Consider the following 13,683-nt stretch of genomic DNA (forward strand, 5'->3'; position numbering starts at 1 on the left):
TCGTGATTTTGCTGACGTAACTGTTGTCGCCTCTTGGGCCGGCGAGCGGTGCTGGAGTGTTCTGGTCTCAACTCACAGACCACGGCTACCGGACCCCCAGAGTACACACTGGGCTCCTGGTCAATGGACCTGGACCAGTATAGAGCTGTTCTGGTCTCCAACCACTCAAAGCTCTTGAACACCACATGACATCATTCACACACTGATGGGAGGGGCTAAGGTTCCACCTGCGCTCTCACATGACATCATTCACACACTGATGGGAGGGGCTAAGGTTCCACCTGCGCTCTCACATGACATCATTCACACACTGATGGGAGGGGCTAAGGTTCCACCTGCGCTCTCACATGACACCATTCACACACTGATGGGAGGGGCTAAGGTTCCACCTGCACTCTCACATGACATCATTCACACACTGATGGGAGGAGCTAAGGTTCCACCTGCACTCTCACATGACATCATTCACACACTGATGGGAGGAGCTAAGGTTCCACCTGCACTCTCACATGACATCATTCACACACTGATGGGAGGGGCTAAGGTTCCACCTGCGCTCTCACATGACATCATTCACACACTGATGGGAGGGGCTAAGGTTCCACCTGCACTCTCACATGACATCATTCACACACTGATGGGAGGAGCTAAGGTTCCACCTGCACTCTCACATGACATCATTCACACACTGATGGGAGGGGCTAAGGTTCCACCTGCGCGCTCACATGACATCATTCACACACTGATGGGAGGGGTTAAGGTTCCACCTGCACTCTCACATGACATCATTCACACACTGATGGGAGGAGCTAAGGTCCCACCTGCGCCCTCACATGACATCATTCACACACTGATGGGAGGAGCTAAGGTTCCACCTGCGCTCTCACATGACATCATTCACACACTGATGGGAGGGGCTAAGGTTCCACCTGCACTCTCACATGACATCATTCACACACTGATGGGAGGAGCTAAGGTTCCACCTGCGCTCTCACATGACATCATTCACACACTGATGGGAGGGGCTAAGGTTCCACCTGCGCTCTCACATGACATCATTCACACACTGATGGGAGGGGTTAAGGTTCCACCTGCACTCTCACATGACATCATTCACACACTGATGGGAGGAGCTAAGGTTCCACCTGCACTCTCACATGACATCATTCACACACTGATGGGAGGAGCTAAGGTTCCACCTGCACTCTCACATGACATCATTCACACACTGATGGGAGGGGCTAAGGTTCCACCTGCGCTCTCACATGACATCATTCACACACTGATGGGAGGAGCTAAGGTTCCACCTGCGCTCTCACATGACATCATTCACACACTGATGGGAGGAGCTAAGGTTCCACCTGCACTCTCACATGACATCATTCACACACTGATGGGAGGGGCTAAGGTTCCACCTGCGCCTCACATGACATCATTCACACACTGATGGGAGGGCTAAGGTTCCACCTGCACCTCACATGACATCATTCACACACTGATGGGAGGAGCTAAGGTTCCACCTGCGCCTCACATGACATCATTCACACACTGGTGGGAGGGCTAAGGTTCCACCTGCACTCTCACATGACATCATTCACACACTGATGGGAGGGGCTAAGGTTCCACCTGCGCCTCACATGACATCATTCACACACTGATGGGAGGAGCTAAGGTTCCACCTGCGCCTCACATGACATCATTCACACACTGATGGGAGGGCTAAGGTTCCACCTGCACTCTCACATGACATCATTCACACACTGATGGGAGGGCTAAGGTTCCACCTGCGCCTCACATGACATCATTCACACACTGATGGGAGGGGCTAAGGTTCCACCTGCGCTCTCACATGACATCATTCACACACTGATGGGAGGGGCTAAGGTTCCACCTGCGCTCTCACATGACATCATTCACACACTGATGGGAGGAGCTAAGGTTCCACCTGCACTCTCACATGACATCATTCACACACTGATGGGAGGAGCTAAGGTTCCACCTGCGCTCTCACATGACATCATTCACACACTGATGGGAGGGGCTAAGGCTCCACCTGCACTCTCACATGACATCATTCACACACTGATGGGAGTGGCTAAGGTTCCACCTGCGCTCTCACATGACATCATTCACACACTGATGGGAGGGGCTAAGGTTCCACCTGCGCTCTCACATGACATCATTCACACACTGATGGGAGGGGCTAAGGTTCCACCTGCGCTCTCACATGACATAATTCACACACTGATGGGAGGAGCTAAGGTTCCACCTGCGCTCTCACATGACATCATTCACACACTGATGGGAGGGGCTAAGGTTCCACCTGCACTCTCACATGACATCATTCACACACTGATGGGAGGGGCTAAGGTTCCACCTGCGCTCTCACATGACATCATTCACACACTGATGGGAGGAGCTAAGGTTCCACCTGCGCTCTCACATGACATCATTCACACACTGATGGGAGGGGCTAAGGTTCCACCTGCGCTCTCACATGACATCATTCACACACTGATGGGAGGGGCTAAGGTTCCACCTGCACTCTCACATGACATCATTCACACACTGATGGGAGGGGCTAAGGTTCCACCTGCGCTCTCACATGACATCATTCACACACTGATGGGAGGGGCTAAGGTTCCACCTGCACTCTCACATGACATCATTCACACACTGATGGGAGGGGCTAAGGTTCCACCTGCACTCTCACCAGTGGCGGCTGGTGACATTTTTTTTGGGGGGGGCGCAGTGGTTTAAATATCACTCAACAATGAGAAGAAGAGAGGTTTTGAGTAGAATATTGTAAAAAACAAAGCTTTATTTCAAGAACACAGCGTGCTCAACACTGTCCAATAACAACTATCAACACACTGTAACTTTGGGCATGAGAGGTTCAGAGCAGCTTTAAGGAACATTGGGTTGGGTTTCAGAGGTTTACAGAATAAAAGAGTTTCACCCTCACATGAAAGAGGTTCAGAGCAGATGTAACTGATGTGGAACGGGCATGGAAGAAGTCGGCTCAGATGGTGGATTTTCCCAGCACTTATTTATTCTGCAGAAGACAACAGAACACACACATTTGCCTTCTGATTTGTCTCTGCACTTCCACTTCCTCAGCAATAAAAAACATTGTCCATGGAAGACAGGACCACATTAAATCTAAATAATAACAATTCTCATCAAAACCATGACATGTAACATACAAGGGAAACCAGAGACCCTAATGGACAAAATAAATAACTACATGAGCTAGAAAGTGGCTCAATGAAACCGCCACCAAACGTATATTTTGACAGTCTAAATGACACGACAGCTGGACGCCTTGATCGTATTAACATTCCATTACTGTATGTAACATAAACGGTTAATTTTTATTGAAGAATATAGCCAAAATAGTGCAAAATCGTTTTTCACTGAACTCACCCTCGGCAATATAAAACCATTGTGACGGAAAGACGGACCCAGGAGCAGGAAGTGCAACAGATGGAAAGCAATTTCCGCAGGAAACAGATTTTTAAAAATAACGCGAAATAAAAATAGCTCATTAAAATAAAATTCACAAACACTCAATAATATCGTTGAACAACAAACAAAAATAAAATACAATACATTGAAAACAAGAAATGACAGAGTGCATTTCTAACTGTTTGACAGAGTAGACCCACTATATGTAAAGAAAAGTAGCCTCTCTTTAAAGTGGTCAAACTTCTCAATAACTCTGGTTAAAGTCCATCATGTCTGTAACCAGCCTGTTTCCATTATTCTGGAGGGAATGTGTCTGTTTTTCAGAACTTCTTCGTTGTGTTTTCGATGCCAGTTCGGTCTGCAAACAGGGTTAGCTTCATGCTGTTAGCGAGTTAGCTCCATGTTCTTAGCTAGATAACTTCGGCAAGATTCGTGCTTTACACTTGTCTGAAGCTCTGTAGATCCCTCACCCCGTTGTAGTCCAGAGAGTTTCCGTCCCAGGACTTTGGAAAACAGACAGGGGAAACAAAAAACGAATTACTCATGGAGCATCCAGCTAACCAGCTCCGGTTAGCATATAGGCTTGAGGAGAACCTCCGGGTGTACGTCCTCCCGCGGTCAGCGCTTTGCTGCACAATTTTTAAATCCGGATGTTCGGGTCCCAACTCTTTCAGCCTCTTCTTGTCAATATCTGACCGTCGATTGAAAGGTGTTTGGTGTAGAGATACCAGAGTTTTCAGTCGCCGACGCCATGCTAACATAAAGCTTCTGCTAGCTATGTTGCTCGCGTACCTCCGTGGAGCTCTGGGCAGCAGGGTTGCCAGGTCTGTGTGACACAACCAGCCCAATATCAGAACTCAAAATATGCCCGTGCCAAACCATATACACTGCTTTTAAAGTCCAACAGCATTGCTATCATTGCCAAATGTATTGTAATATCTACAAAGTAACAACATATGTTTAGTTTGCCAGCATTAAAAGCAGTTTTCCCTCAAGTTATTTCACCTAGGTCCTAAAATGGCCTTGTGTAATTAGATACAGTATATTATCATAAATAAAATGTGTGTACGTGCTGATCTGGAGTCAGTTTGGTAGGATTTGGGTATGAATAAATTATTTCATTTAAAATATGGATTTTTATTGAAAGATATTCATGTAATTTGCATGCAAAATAGGTCTACCCGAACCAACGGACAAACAATTCAACCCGCGCAACACTTCAAAAGTGGCCCGATTCCGCAGGAAAACCGCGGACCTGGCAACACTGCTCTCTGGGCTGAGGGAACATACGGGTCTCTGTCTGATCTGAATAATCCAATCGCGTGAGCACATTTGTGCGCCCCAAGATTCCCGGTTTCATCCGCCAATGTGAAGCCGGTCATTGCCAAAACGACTGAAATGTTGTATCGATGCCGTACACACACGTTAGACCGCCTCGGAAAAGGGGAGGGGCTTCTCTCCGTGATAATGGCGATATATTATATTTTTTCACATTAACTTAAGTGGTTGTTGACAGGGGCTTACGGTCTCCCACACACATTTAGCGCGTCAACACGGTATATTTACTATTTAAATGATTTGGCACATAATGTTTTTTGACAGATTTTTCTTTTCTTTTCTTCTTCTTCTTTTTTTTTCATCTCCAAATTTTAAGAGGGGCGGCGCCCTAGCGCCCCCTATGGACGAACCGCCACTGACTCTCACATGACATCATTCACACACTGATGGGAGGGGCTAAGGTTCCACCTGCACTCTCACATGACATCATTCACACACTGATGGGAGGGGCTAAGGTTCCACCTGCACTCTCACATGACATCATTCACACACTGATGGGAGGGGCTAAGGTTCCACCTGCGCTCTCACATGACATCATTCACACACTGATGGGAGGAGCTAAGGCTCCACCTGCACTCTCACATGACATCATTCACACACTGATGGGAGGGGCTAAGGTTCCACCTGCACTCTCACATGACATCATTCACACACTGATGGGAGGGGCTAAGGTTCCACCTGCGCTCGCACATGACATCATTCACACACTGATGGGAGGGGCTAAGGTTCCACCTGCGCTCTCACATGACATCATTCACACACTGATGGGAGGAGCTAAGGCTCCACCTGCACTCTCACATGACATCATTCACACACTGATGGGAGGGGCTAAGGTTCCACCTGCGCTCTCACATGACATCATTCACACACTGATGGGAGGAGCTAAGGCTCCACCTGCGCTCTCACATGACATCATTCACACACTGATGGGAGGGGCTAAGGTTCCACCTGCACTCTCACATGACACCATTCACACACTGATGGGAGGGGCTAAGGTTCCACCTGCACTCTCACATGACATCATTCACACACTGATGGGAGGAGCTAAGGTTCCACCTGCGCTCGCACATGACATCATTCACACACTGATGGGAGGGGCTAAGGTTCCACCTGCACTCTCACATGACATCATTCACACACTGATGGGAGGGGCTAAGGTTCCACCTGCGCTCTCACATGACATCATTCACACACTGATGGGAGGGGCTAAGGTTCCACCTGCACTCTCACATGACATCATTCACACACTGATGGGAGGAGCTAAGGTTCCACCTGCGCTCTCACATGACATCATTCACACACTGATGGGAGGAGCTAAGGTTCCACCTGCACTCTCACATGACATCATTCACACACTGATGGGAGGAGCTAAGGTTCCACCTGCGCTCTCACATGACATCATTCACACACTGATGGGAGGGGCTAAGGTTCCACCTGCGCTCTCACATGACATCATTCACACACTGATGGGAGGAGCTAAGGTTCCACCTGCGCTCTCACATGACACCATTCACACACTGATGGGAGGGGCTAAGGTTCCACCTGCGCTCTCACATGACATCATTCACACACTGATGGGAGGAGCTAAGGTTCCACCTGCGCTCTCACATGACACCATTCACACACTGATGGGAGGGGCTAAGGTTCCACCTGCGCTCTCACATGACATCATTCACACACTGATGGGAGGAGCTAAGGTTCCACCTGCACTCTCACATGACATCATTCACACACTGATGGGAGGGGCTAAGGTTCCACCTGCGCTCTCACATGACATCATTCACACACTGATGGGAGGAGCTAAGGTTCCACCTGCACTCTCACATGACATCATTCACACACTGATGGGAGGAGCTAAGGTTCCACCTGCACTCTCACATGACATCATTCACACACTGATGGGAGGGGCTACGGGTTTCTTATGATTTATGACCCTTAAAAACAAATGAATCATTGCTCTCCTCTCGCTCTGGTAAAAGAGTAAATCATAGGCCGATCCGTAACAAAGTGCTACCCAATGCACAAACAAAACTAATTATGTAAAAACTAAATATATAATTAAACATGACTAAAAGAAGCAAAATGAAAAACACTCAAACATCTAATCTAAATGAAACAGACATCGTATCATTCATCACCCAAAAGTACTTGATCCAAGTCAAACAACGTGAAGCCGGTCCATCACTGATGGGCTCATGTCCATCAGCTGTGTTGGTGTCCAGAGGAAACCTAAACTAGTCCAAATATATATTGCCTATGTACTATATTTAGTATTTATGTTGTGTAATGTTAATGTGAATATTTCATGAGTGTAACTGTTTGTCTCTGTTTTTCTTCCAGATTACGTGTACTTTGAGAACTCCTCCAGCAACCCGTACCTGATCCGTAGAATAGAAGAGCTCAACAAGGTGGGTTCTCTCCCTCCAGCTGTTTCTGAGCGGTAGCATTCCCATTGGAGCCGTACTTTACTTTACTCAGTTGTCAACTAAAGCCGTTCCTAACTTCTCGATTTCAACACTTAGTTCAGAATAATCAGACGTACATTTTTAACAAATGTTTTTCAGTGAACGCTTCCCGTCAAGTTAAAAGCTAAAAGTGTTTCTGTTGACACAGAATCCCTCAATCTGTTAACACGAGGCTTTTATTGTGAAAGATTTGCAAGCCCGTGTTGTGGAGAATGCAGCGACTTCACAACATGACCGTGAATTAGAGGAATTCTGCTCCCGATTACATAATGTTAGTCAGTCGAGTGGGCCATTAAAAAGACTGATTCCCACCAGACAGGGCTGCAGGTAGCCGTCACACACACTCGCTCTCTCGCTCTCCAAGTTACTCTCGGCCCGATGTGCTCTCAGACACTGACACGTGTCACACATTGATGAACATGAAGCAGTACTCTGTAGTACGGACGTAATCCGGTCAGTACCCCAACTCTATTTACTACCCGTCAGTGTCTGTCATACCATCGACACATAACCTGTTAATGTGTGTGTATATATATATATATTACACACACTCTGCCATGCCTTACCTGGACGCTGCTCATGGTAAAGCGTGGACACCGGTACAGGAGCCACTTCTCGAACATACCATCCATATGACACCGGCTTGTTTCCCAGTCGAGGGATTAAGATCATTTATGTAACGCTCTCACATTGAAGGGCTTGACTGAGCAGCGTCCTGAGTGCTGATGGCTGCTGCACACAATGAATGGATAGTAAGAGAGGGAGAGGTAAGAGAGCGAGCGAGCTCGTAGCCGGCGCTCCAGCCTGCGTGTGTCTGGTGACGCTCCCCCGTCGGATCAGTCCTCCCCCACAGGGCTGGTGTCGTTATGATGCTTCCAGTATTCATCTGAATGTGATTGAGAATCTGCCGCGTCATGGCGGAGGACCTGGTGGTCTGAGAACACGACCTCCAGAGGGCAGCTCCCCGGCGTTGGGTTGACGACCTCCAGCCGGTGCTGACGGGACTTTACTGTCCGGTGCTGGTTTCATCACAACACAGAACTCTTATTACTTATGTAATGTTGGGATATTTGCTGATGTCGCAACTAGGGCTGCAACAACAAATCGATAAAATCGATAAAAATCGATTATTAAAATAGTTGGCAACGAATTTCATTATCGATTCGTTGTGTCGCGCGATTATTACGGCGCTCAATAAGTCACGGAGTATAAACAAAGTAGATTTGAGCGCAGAAAGGCGCAGGAGAAACAAGAGGGAGGGAGAGACGGAACGCTGCGTTGTGAGAGCCAATCAGCGCTGAGCTGCTCCGCTGTTGATGAATCTAATTGGCTGCTGCTGCTCAGGTGGCGCTGGATGCGGAAGTCATTCACGTCGTCTGAGACATTCACGGAGCTGAGTGCGCCTCCGGGTGACGTCATGACCCCAGACACCAGGGCGCTACATGTCACGACGTGTGTGGCATTTCCACAAGAGGATAACGTAGAAAACGTGGTTATTTATTCCGTGGCGAATAGCGGAAAATATTTTACCACGGAGAAAGGCAACGGAGATAAGCCACGCCCCCACTCGCTGTGAGCGCTGCGCGTGCAGACACCATTTAACGGAGCGGAGCAGCGCGCGCTCTGATCGCTCTTTTAATGAAGTTATCGATACTAAAAATATGCTAAATCACATCGTTTTTAACGTACGGGTACTTTGTTAGCATCGCTACACTGTGCAGCGTGACAGCAGCAGATGTAGCGGACTAACATTCAAGCTAACCTAACTTCCCAAACGCTGTCGACATCTGAACGCTGATTGGCCGAGACGCGACACGCCCCATCAAAGATGTTTTATTGTGAAGAGCACCACTTAACATTTTTTCCGCGTCTCACTGTAATCTCAACGGCAGCGGGCCAGGTGAACACAATAATAAATCTGAACGCGTCTCTGATATTGTTCAGGGGGCGGAGCCACATGGGGACCACTGCTCAGGAGAGGAAAGCTGTCAGTCTGTTTGTGACGGGTTCATCACCATGGTGACCAGTGAACAGGGTTCATCACATGCTGACCAGTGAACAGGTTCATCACCATGGTGACCAGTGAACAGGTTCATCACCATGGTGACCAGTGAACAGGTTCATCACCATGGTGACCAATGAACAGGTTCATCACCATGGTGACCAGTGAACAGGTTCATCACCATGCTGACCAGTGAACAGGTTCATCACCATGGTGACCAGTGAACAGGTTCATCACCATGGTGACCAGTGAACAGGTTCATCACCATGGTGACCAGTGAACAGGTTCATCACCATGGTGACCAGTGAACAGGTTCATCACCATGGTGACCAGTGAACAGGTTCATCACCATGGTGACCAGTGAACAGGTTCATCACCATGGTGACCAGTGAACAGGTTCATCACCATGGTGACCAGTGAACAGGTTCATCACCATGGTGACCAGTGAACAGGTTCATCACCATGGTGACCAGTGAACAGGTTCATCACATGCTGACCAGTGAACAGGTTCATCACCATGGTGACCAGTGGACAGGTTCATCACCATGGTGACCAGTGAACAGGTTCATCACCATGACCAGTGAACAGGGTTCATCACCATGCTGACCAGTGAACAGGTTCATCACCATGGTGACCAGTGAACAGGTTCATCACCATGCTGACCAGTGAACAGGTTCATCACATGCTGACCAGTGAACAGGTTCATCACCATGGTGACCAGTGGACAGGTTCATCACCATGGTGACCAGTGAACAGGTTCATCACATGCTGACCAGTGAACAGGTTCATCACATGCTGACCAGTGAACAGGTTCATCACATGCTGACCAGTGAACAGGTTCATCACCATGGTGACCAGTGGACAGGTTCATCACATGGTGACCAGTGAACAGGTTCATCCACATGCTGACCAGTGGACAGGTTCATCACCATGGTGACCAGTGAACAGGTTCATCACCATGGTGACCAGTGAACAGGTTCATCACATGCTGACCAGTGAACAGGTTCATCACCATGGTGACCAGTGAACAGGTTCATCACATGGTGACCAGTGAACAGGTTCATCACCATGGTGACCAGTGAACAGGTTCATCACCATGGTGACCAGTGAACAGGTTCATCACATGGTGACCAGTGAACAGGTTCATCACATGGTGACCAGTGAACAGGTTCATCACCATGCTGACCAGTGAACAGGTTCATCACCATGGTGACCAGTGAACAGGTTCATCACCATGGTGACCAGTGAACAGGTTCATCACCATGGTGACCAGTGAACAGGTTCATCACCATGGTGACCAGTGAACAGGTTCATCACCATGGTGACCAGTGAACAGGTTCATCACATGCTGACCAGTGGGTCTCCAGGACCTTTCCATGACTTTAAACCAAATTTCCATGATTAAACATTTTGTGATAACTGTCTATACGTGACAAAGTGAGAAGATGTAGTATTTAAACTAACAATGAGAATTCCAAAGCATACCGTATATATACCGTGTTAATTAACATTTGAATAAAACAAATTTGCATTACTTTTCCAAATATTTGGGGATTTTATTTTTTTCAATTACTTTTCTAGGCCTGGAAATAGCCATTTAAAAATTCCATGACTTTTTCAGGTTTTCCATGACCGTACGGACCCTGTTTTGAATAAAGGGTTGAAAATTAAAGTGTTTTTGTTTTTTATCCGATTAATCGATTAATCGATAAAATAATCAACCGATTAATCGATTATCAAAATAATCGTTAGTTGCAGCCCTAGTCGCAACTCCATTCTGGTTTGGGTTCCGGGCGTTTCTATTGGTCCGAGCAGAGAGCCGTCAGACATTGATCCAGACGTTTACATGAAGAACAATCTATTCTACAAAATGTAAACGTCATGGGAATTTAAAAATACAGATATCTCACAGATGATTATTAGGGATGCACCGATCTGATCGCCGCCGATCCATATCGGCCGATATTCCCATTATCGGTTTTGATCGGCGTTCTCAAAACGGCCGATCAGATGACGTAACATCTGCGAGAAAAAATATCAGAGACGTTTCAATCGCACCGCAACGGAGACGATGATAAAGTTAGCGGGAGGATTTACGTGACACAACATCCGGTTTTGCAAAGTTAGCGGAAAGAACCACGTGAAACAACATCCGTTTATCAAAATAAGATGTCGACAAATCATACATGAACATATACAAGTAAACAATGAACTGATTTTGTATCTTTATAGATCGTTTCTGAGATTTAGCTTAAATTATGCTAACATTAAAACATTTTTACTGGACCAAGGAAGAATTTATAAAAATAAGTCAGACTTCTGTATGTTAAACAAAGTCCTGTCTATAGATTTCCCCAAGAGTTCCAGGAAATGAATAATGCAGATGTGTTCCATACATATCTGAAATCCCCTACAATAGCAATCAAACTATTTTAATGTATCAATTAGGACATTTTTCAAAGTAAAAGTCCTAAATGTTTAAAGAAATCTGTAATTTCTTTAATGTTTGAGGTGCTTTATATATGTATTTCCTCATAGTCCTAGGCAATAATGCTACACAATAAATAGAATGCTTCAATCGACACCGTGATCGGTGATCGGTATTATCGGATCGGCAGATACTGATTTCAGTGATCGGCACAAAAAACCTGATCGGTGCATCTCTAATGATTATGTATCGAAGTCTTAATTTTGAGTCCCTTCCCAGTGAGTTCTGACTTTGCTCCCTTCTTGTGGCCTTCATTCGTAATGCGATGACGTATGTGTCCTCACTGAGGCTGAGATCACGTGACATGTGAGTTCCTGTAACAGATCAGACTCGGAGAAGCCCGGCTGCCTGGAGCGACTACTTTCTGTTCGCTCTCTTCATTTTGGCCCTGCTGAAATAATATTCACGAATCAGAGCGGATCAGAAGTAGAACTGAATCCAACGAGTCCCAACTGGTTCTGAAGCCCGACGAGTGCCCAGACGGCCGTTCCAACGGCTACACCCGAGCTCTTTGACGTAGCCCACGTGTAACCTGCTGACTCTCCACTTCCAGACGGCCAATGGGAACGTGGAGGCGAAGGTGGTGTGTCTGTTCAGGAGGCGGGACATCTCAGGAAACCTCAACACCCTGGCCGACAGCAACGCAAGTGAGTACCACGCAGCCCGCCCCCCCGCTGTGGGCGGGTACGACGGGCTGCTCTCTGAACTCCTTCACGATGCACCTTTTAGAGAGGTCCCGAAGCACCTCCTGCTTTTATGTGAACGTAACGGGCTATTTTCACATATTCTACTGATCGACCTGGTCTTGTGTGCCCCGACTGTCCGCCGTGAAGACAGAAGAGTCTTTTCAGTCGACGCTGCCGTGTTCACAGCGCTGCACTTTTTCCACATTTTGCCTTCTTCCAAAATGGATTAAATTCATTTGTTCCCTCAAAGTTCTACACACAATACCCCATAATGACCACGGGGAAAACGCTTGTTTAGAATTTGTGCAAATACATAAAAAATAAAAAACGAAAATCAAATGGTTCACAGTTTTTGCTCAATACTTTGAAGCGGTTCCAGCCTCGAGTCTTTTTGAGCACGATGCTACTCACTCGGCTCGCTCCTCCCAGTCTTCTTTGCAGGACGGGGCGTCGGTGCACCGCCACGGTCAGATCTCTACGGAGATGTTCAAGCGGGTCCGAGTCCGGCTCGAGGTCCTTCCGAGTCCAGACGCCTCGTTGTGATCCTGGCTGTGCGCTTGGGGCCGTGGTCCTGTTGGAAGAGGAACCTTCACCGAATCTAGGGAGCGCTGTGAATACATTCCAGATGTACTGAAGATCAAGAATGAGCTTTTTAAACGGACTTCCTTTCAGATCTGAATTCCTCTGGCTGATTTGAGGCCAAAGGAGGTGAGACTGACCGGTTGTGGGATGAAGAAAGCATCTGCTCTAAACATCCACACATGAAACCTCTTCCCATTAGCATTTTTATTAGCGGATGACTGCAACGTGGCGTCTTCAATCGACACGTAGAGTAACGGAAGCAGCGATACACACCTGCTGTTTGTCTTGACTACACAGCGGCTCCCCATGGGGTCCCAAGTGTGTCCAAATGTACGCCTGTTTTGGGTTTTTTTCCCCCGACCGTGCCCTCTGATGGCGTCCGTCACCGAGCTTCTTCGGCGGCGCCGTGTCCAATAGGTTATTTTGATCAGTGGCCTCTCCGTTGACCTTTGAATTTGCAAAACAAAATGACAAAAACCCAATTTTTTTTTCCAAAGGGACCGTCTGCTCCGCCTCTTCATCGTGCCCTCGTCATCGCTGACGAACATGTTTAGTGGAGCATGTCTCCAGTGATGATCTCAGGTGTTGAACTGAGAGGAGCTCCTTGAGTCACAGGCATCCCATAATCTCCTCAGATCCACTTCTCTCTATACA

The 13,683-nt window shown here is 47.3% G+C and overlaps 1 protein-coding gene across 2 annotated transcripts in view; it reads left to right on the top strand.

The window, feature by feature from the left end:
- mta2 (metastasis associated 1 family, member 2) overlaps positions 1-13,683 on the top strand; it is a 42,367-nt gene that overhangs the window by 14,268 nt on the left and 14,416 nt on the right. For both annotated transcript variants that reach the window (XM_056442548.1, XM_056442547.1), the window contains exons 2-3: positions 7,147-7,214; positions 12,315-12,408. In XM_056442548.1, coding sequence (XP_056298523.1) covers positions 7,147-7,214; positions 12,315-12,408 — 162 coding nt within the window. The remainder of the gene's footprint in view (positions 1-7,146; positions 7,215-12,314; positions 12,409-13,683) is intronic.

This window comes from Pseudoliparis swirei, chromosome 21, assembly GCF_029220125.1.
Source record: "Pseudoliparis swirei isolate HS2019 ecotype Mariana Trench chromosome 21, NWPU_hadal_v1, whole genome shotgun sequence".
Lineage (NCBI taxonomy): Eukaryota > Metazoa > Chordata > Actinopteri > Perciformes > Liparidae > Pseudoliparis > Pseudoliparis swirei.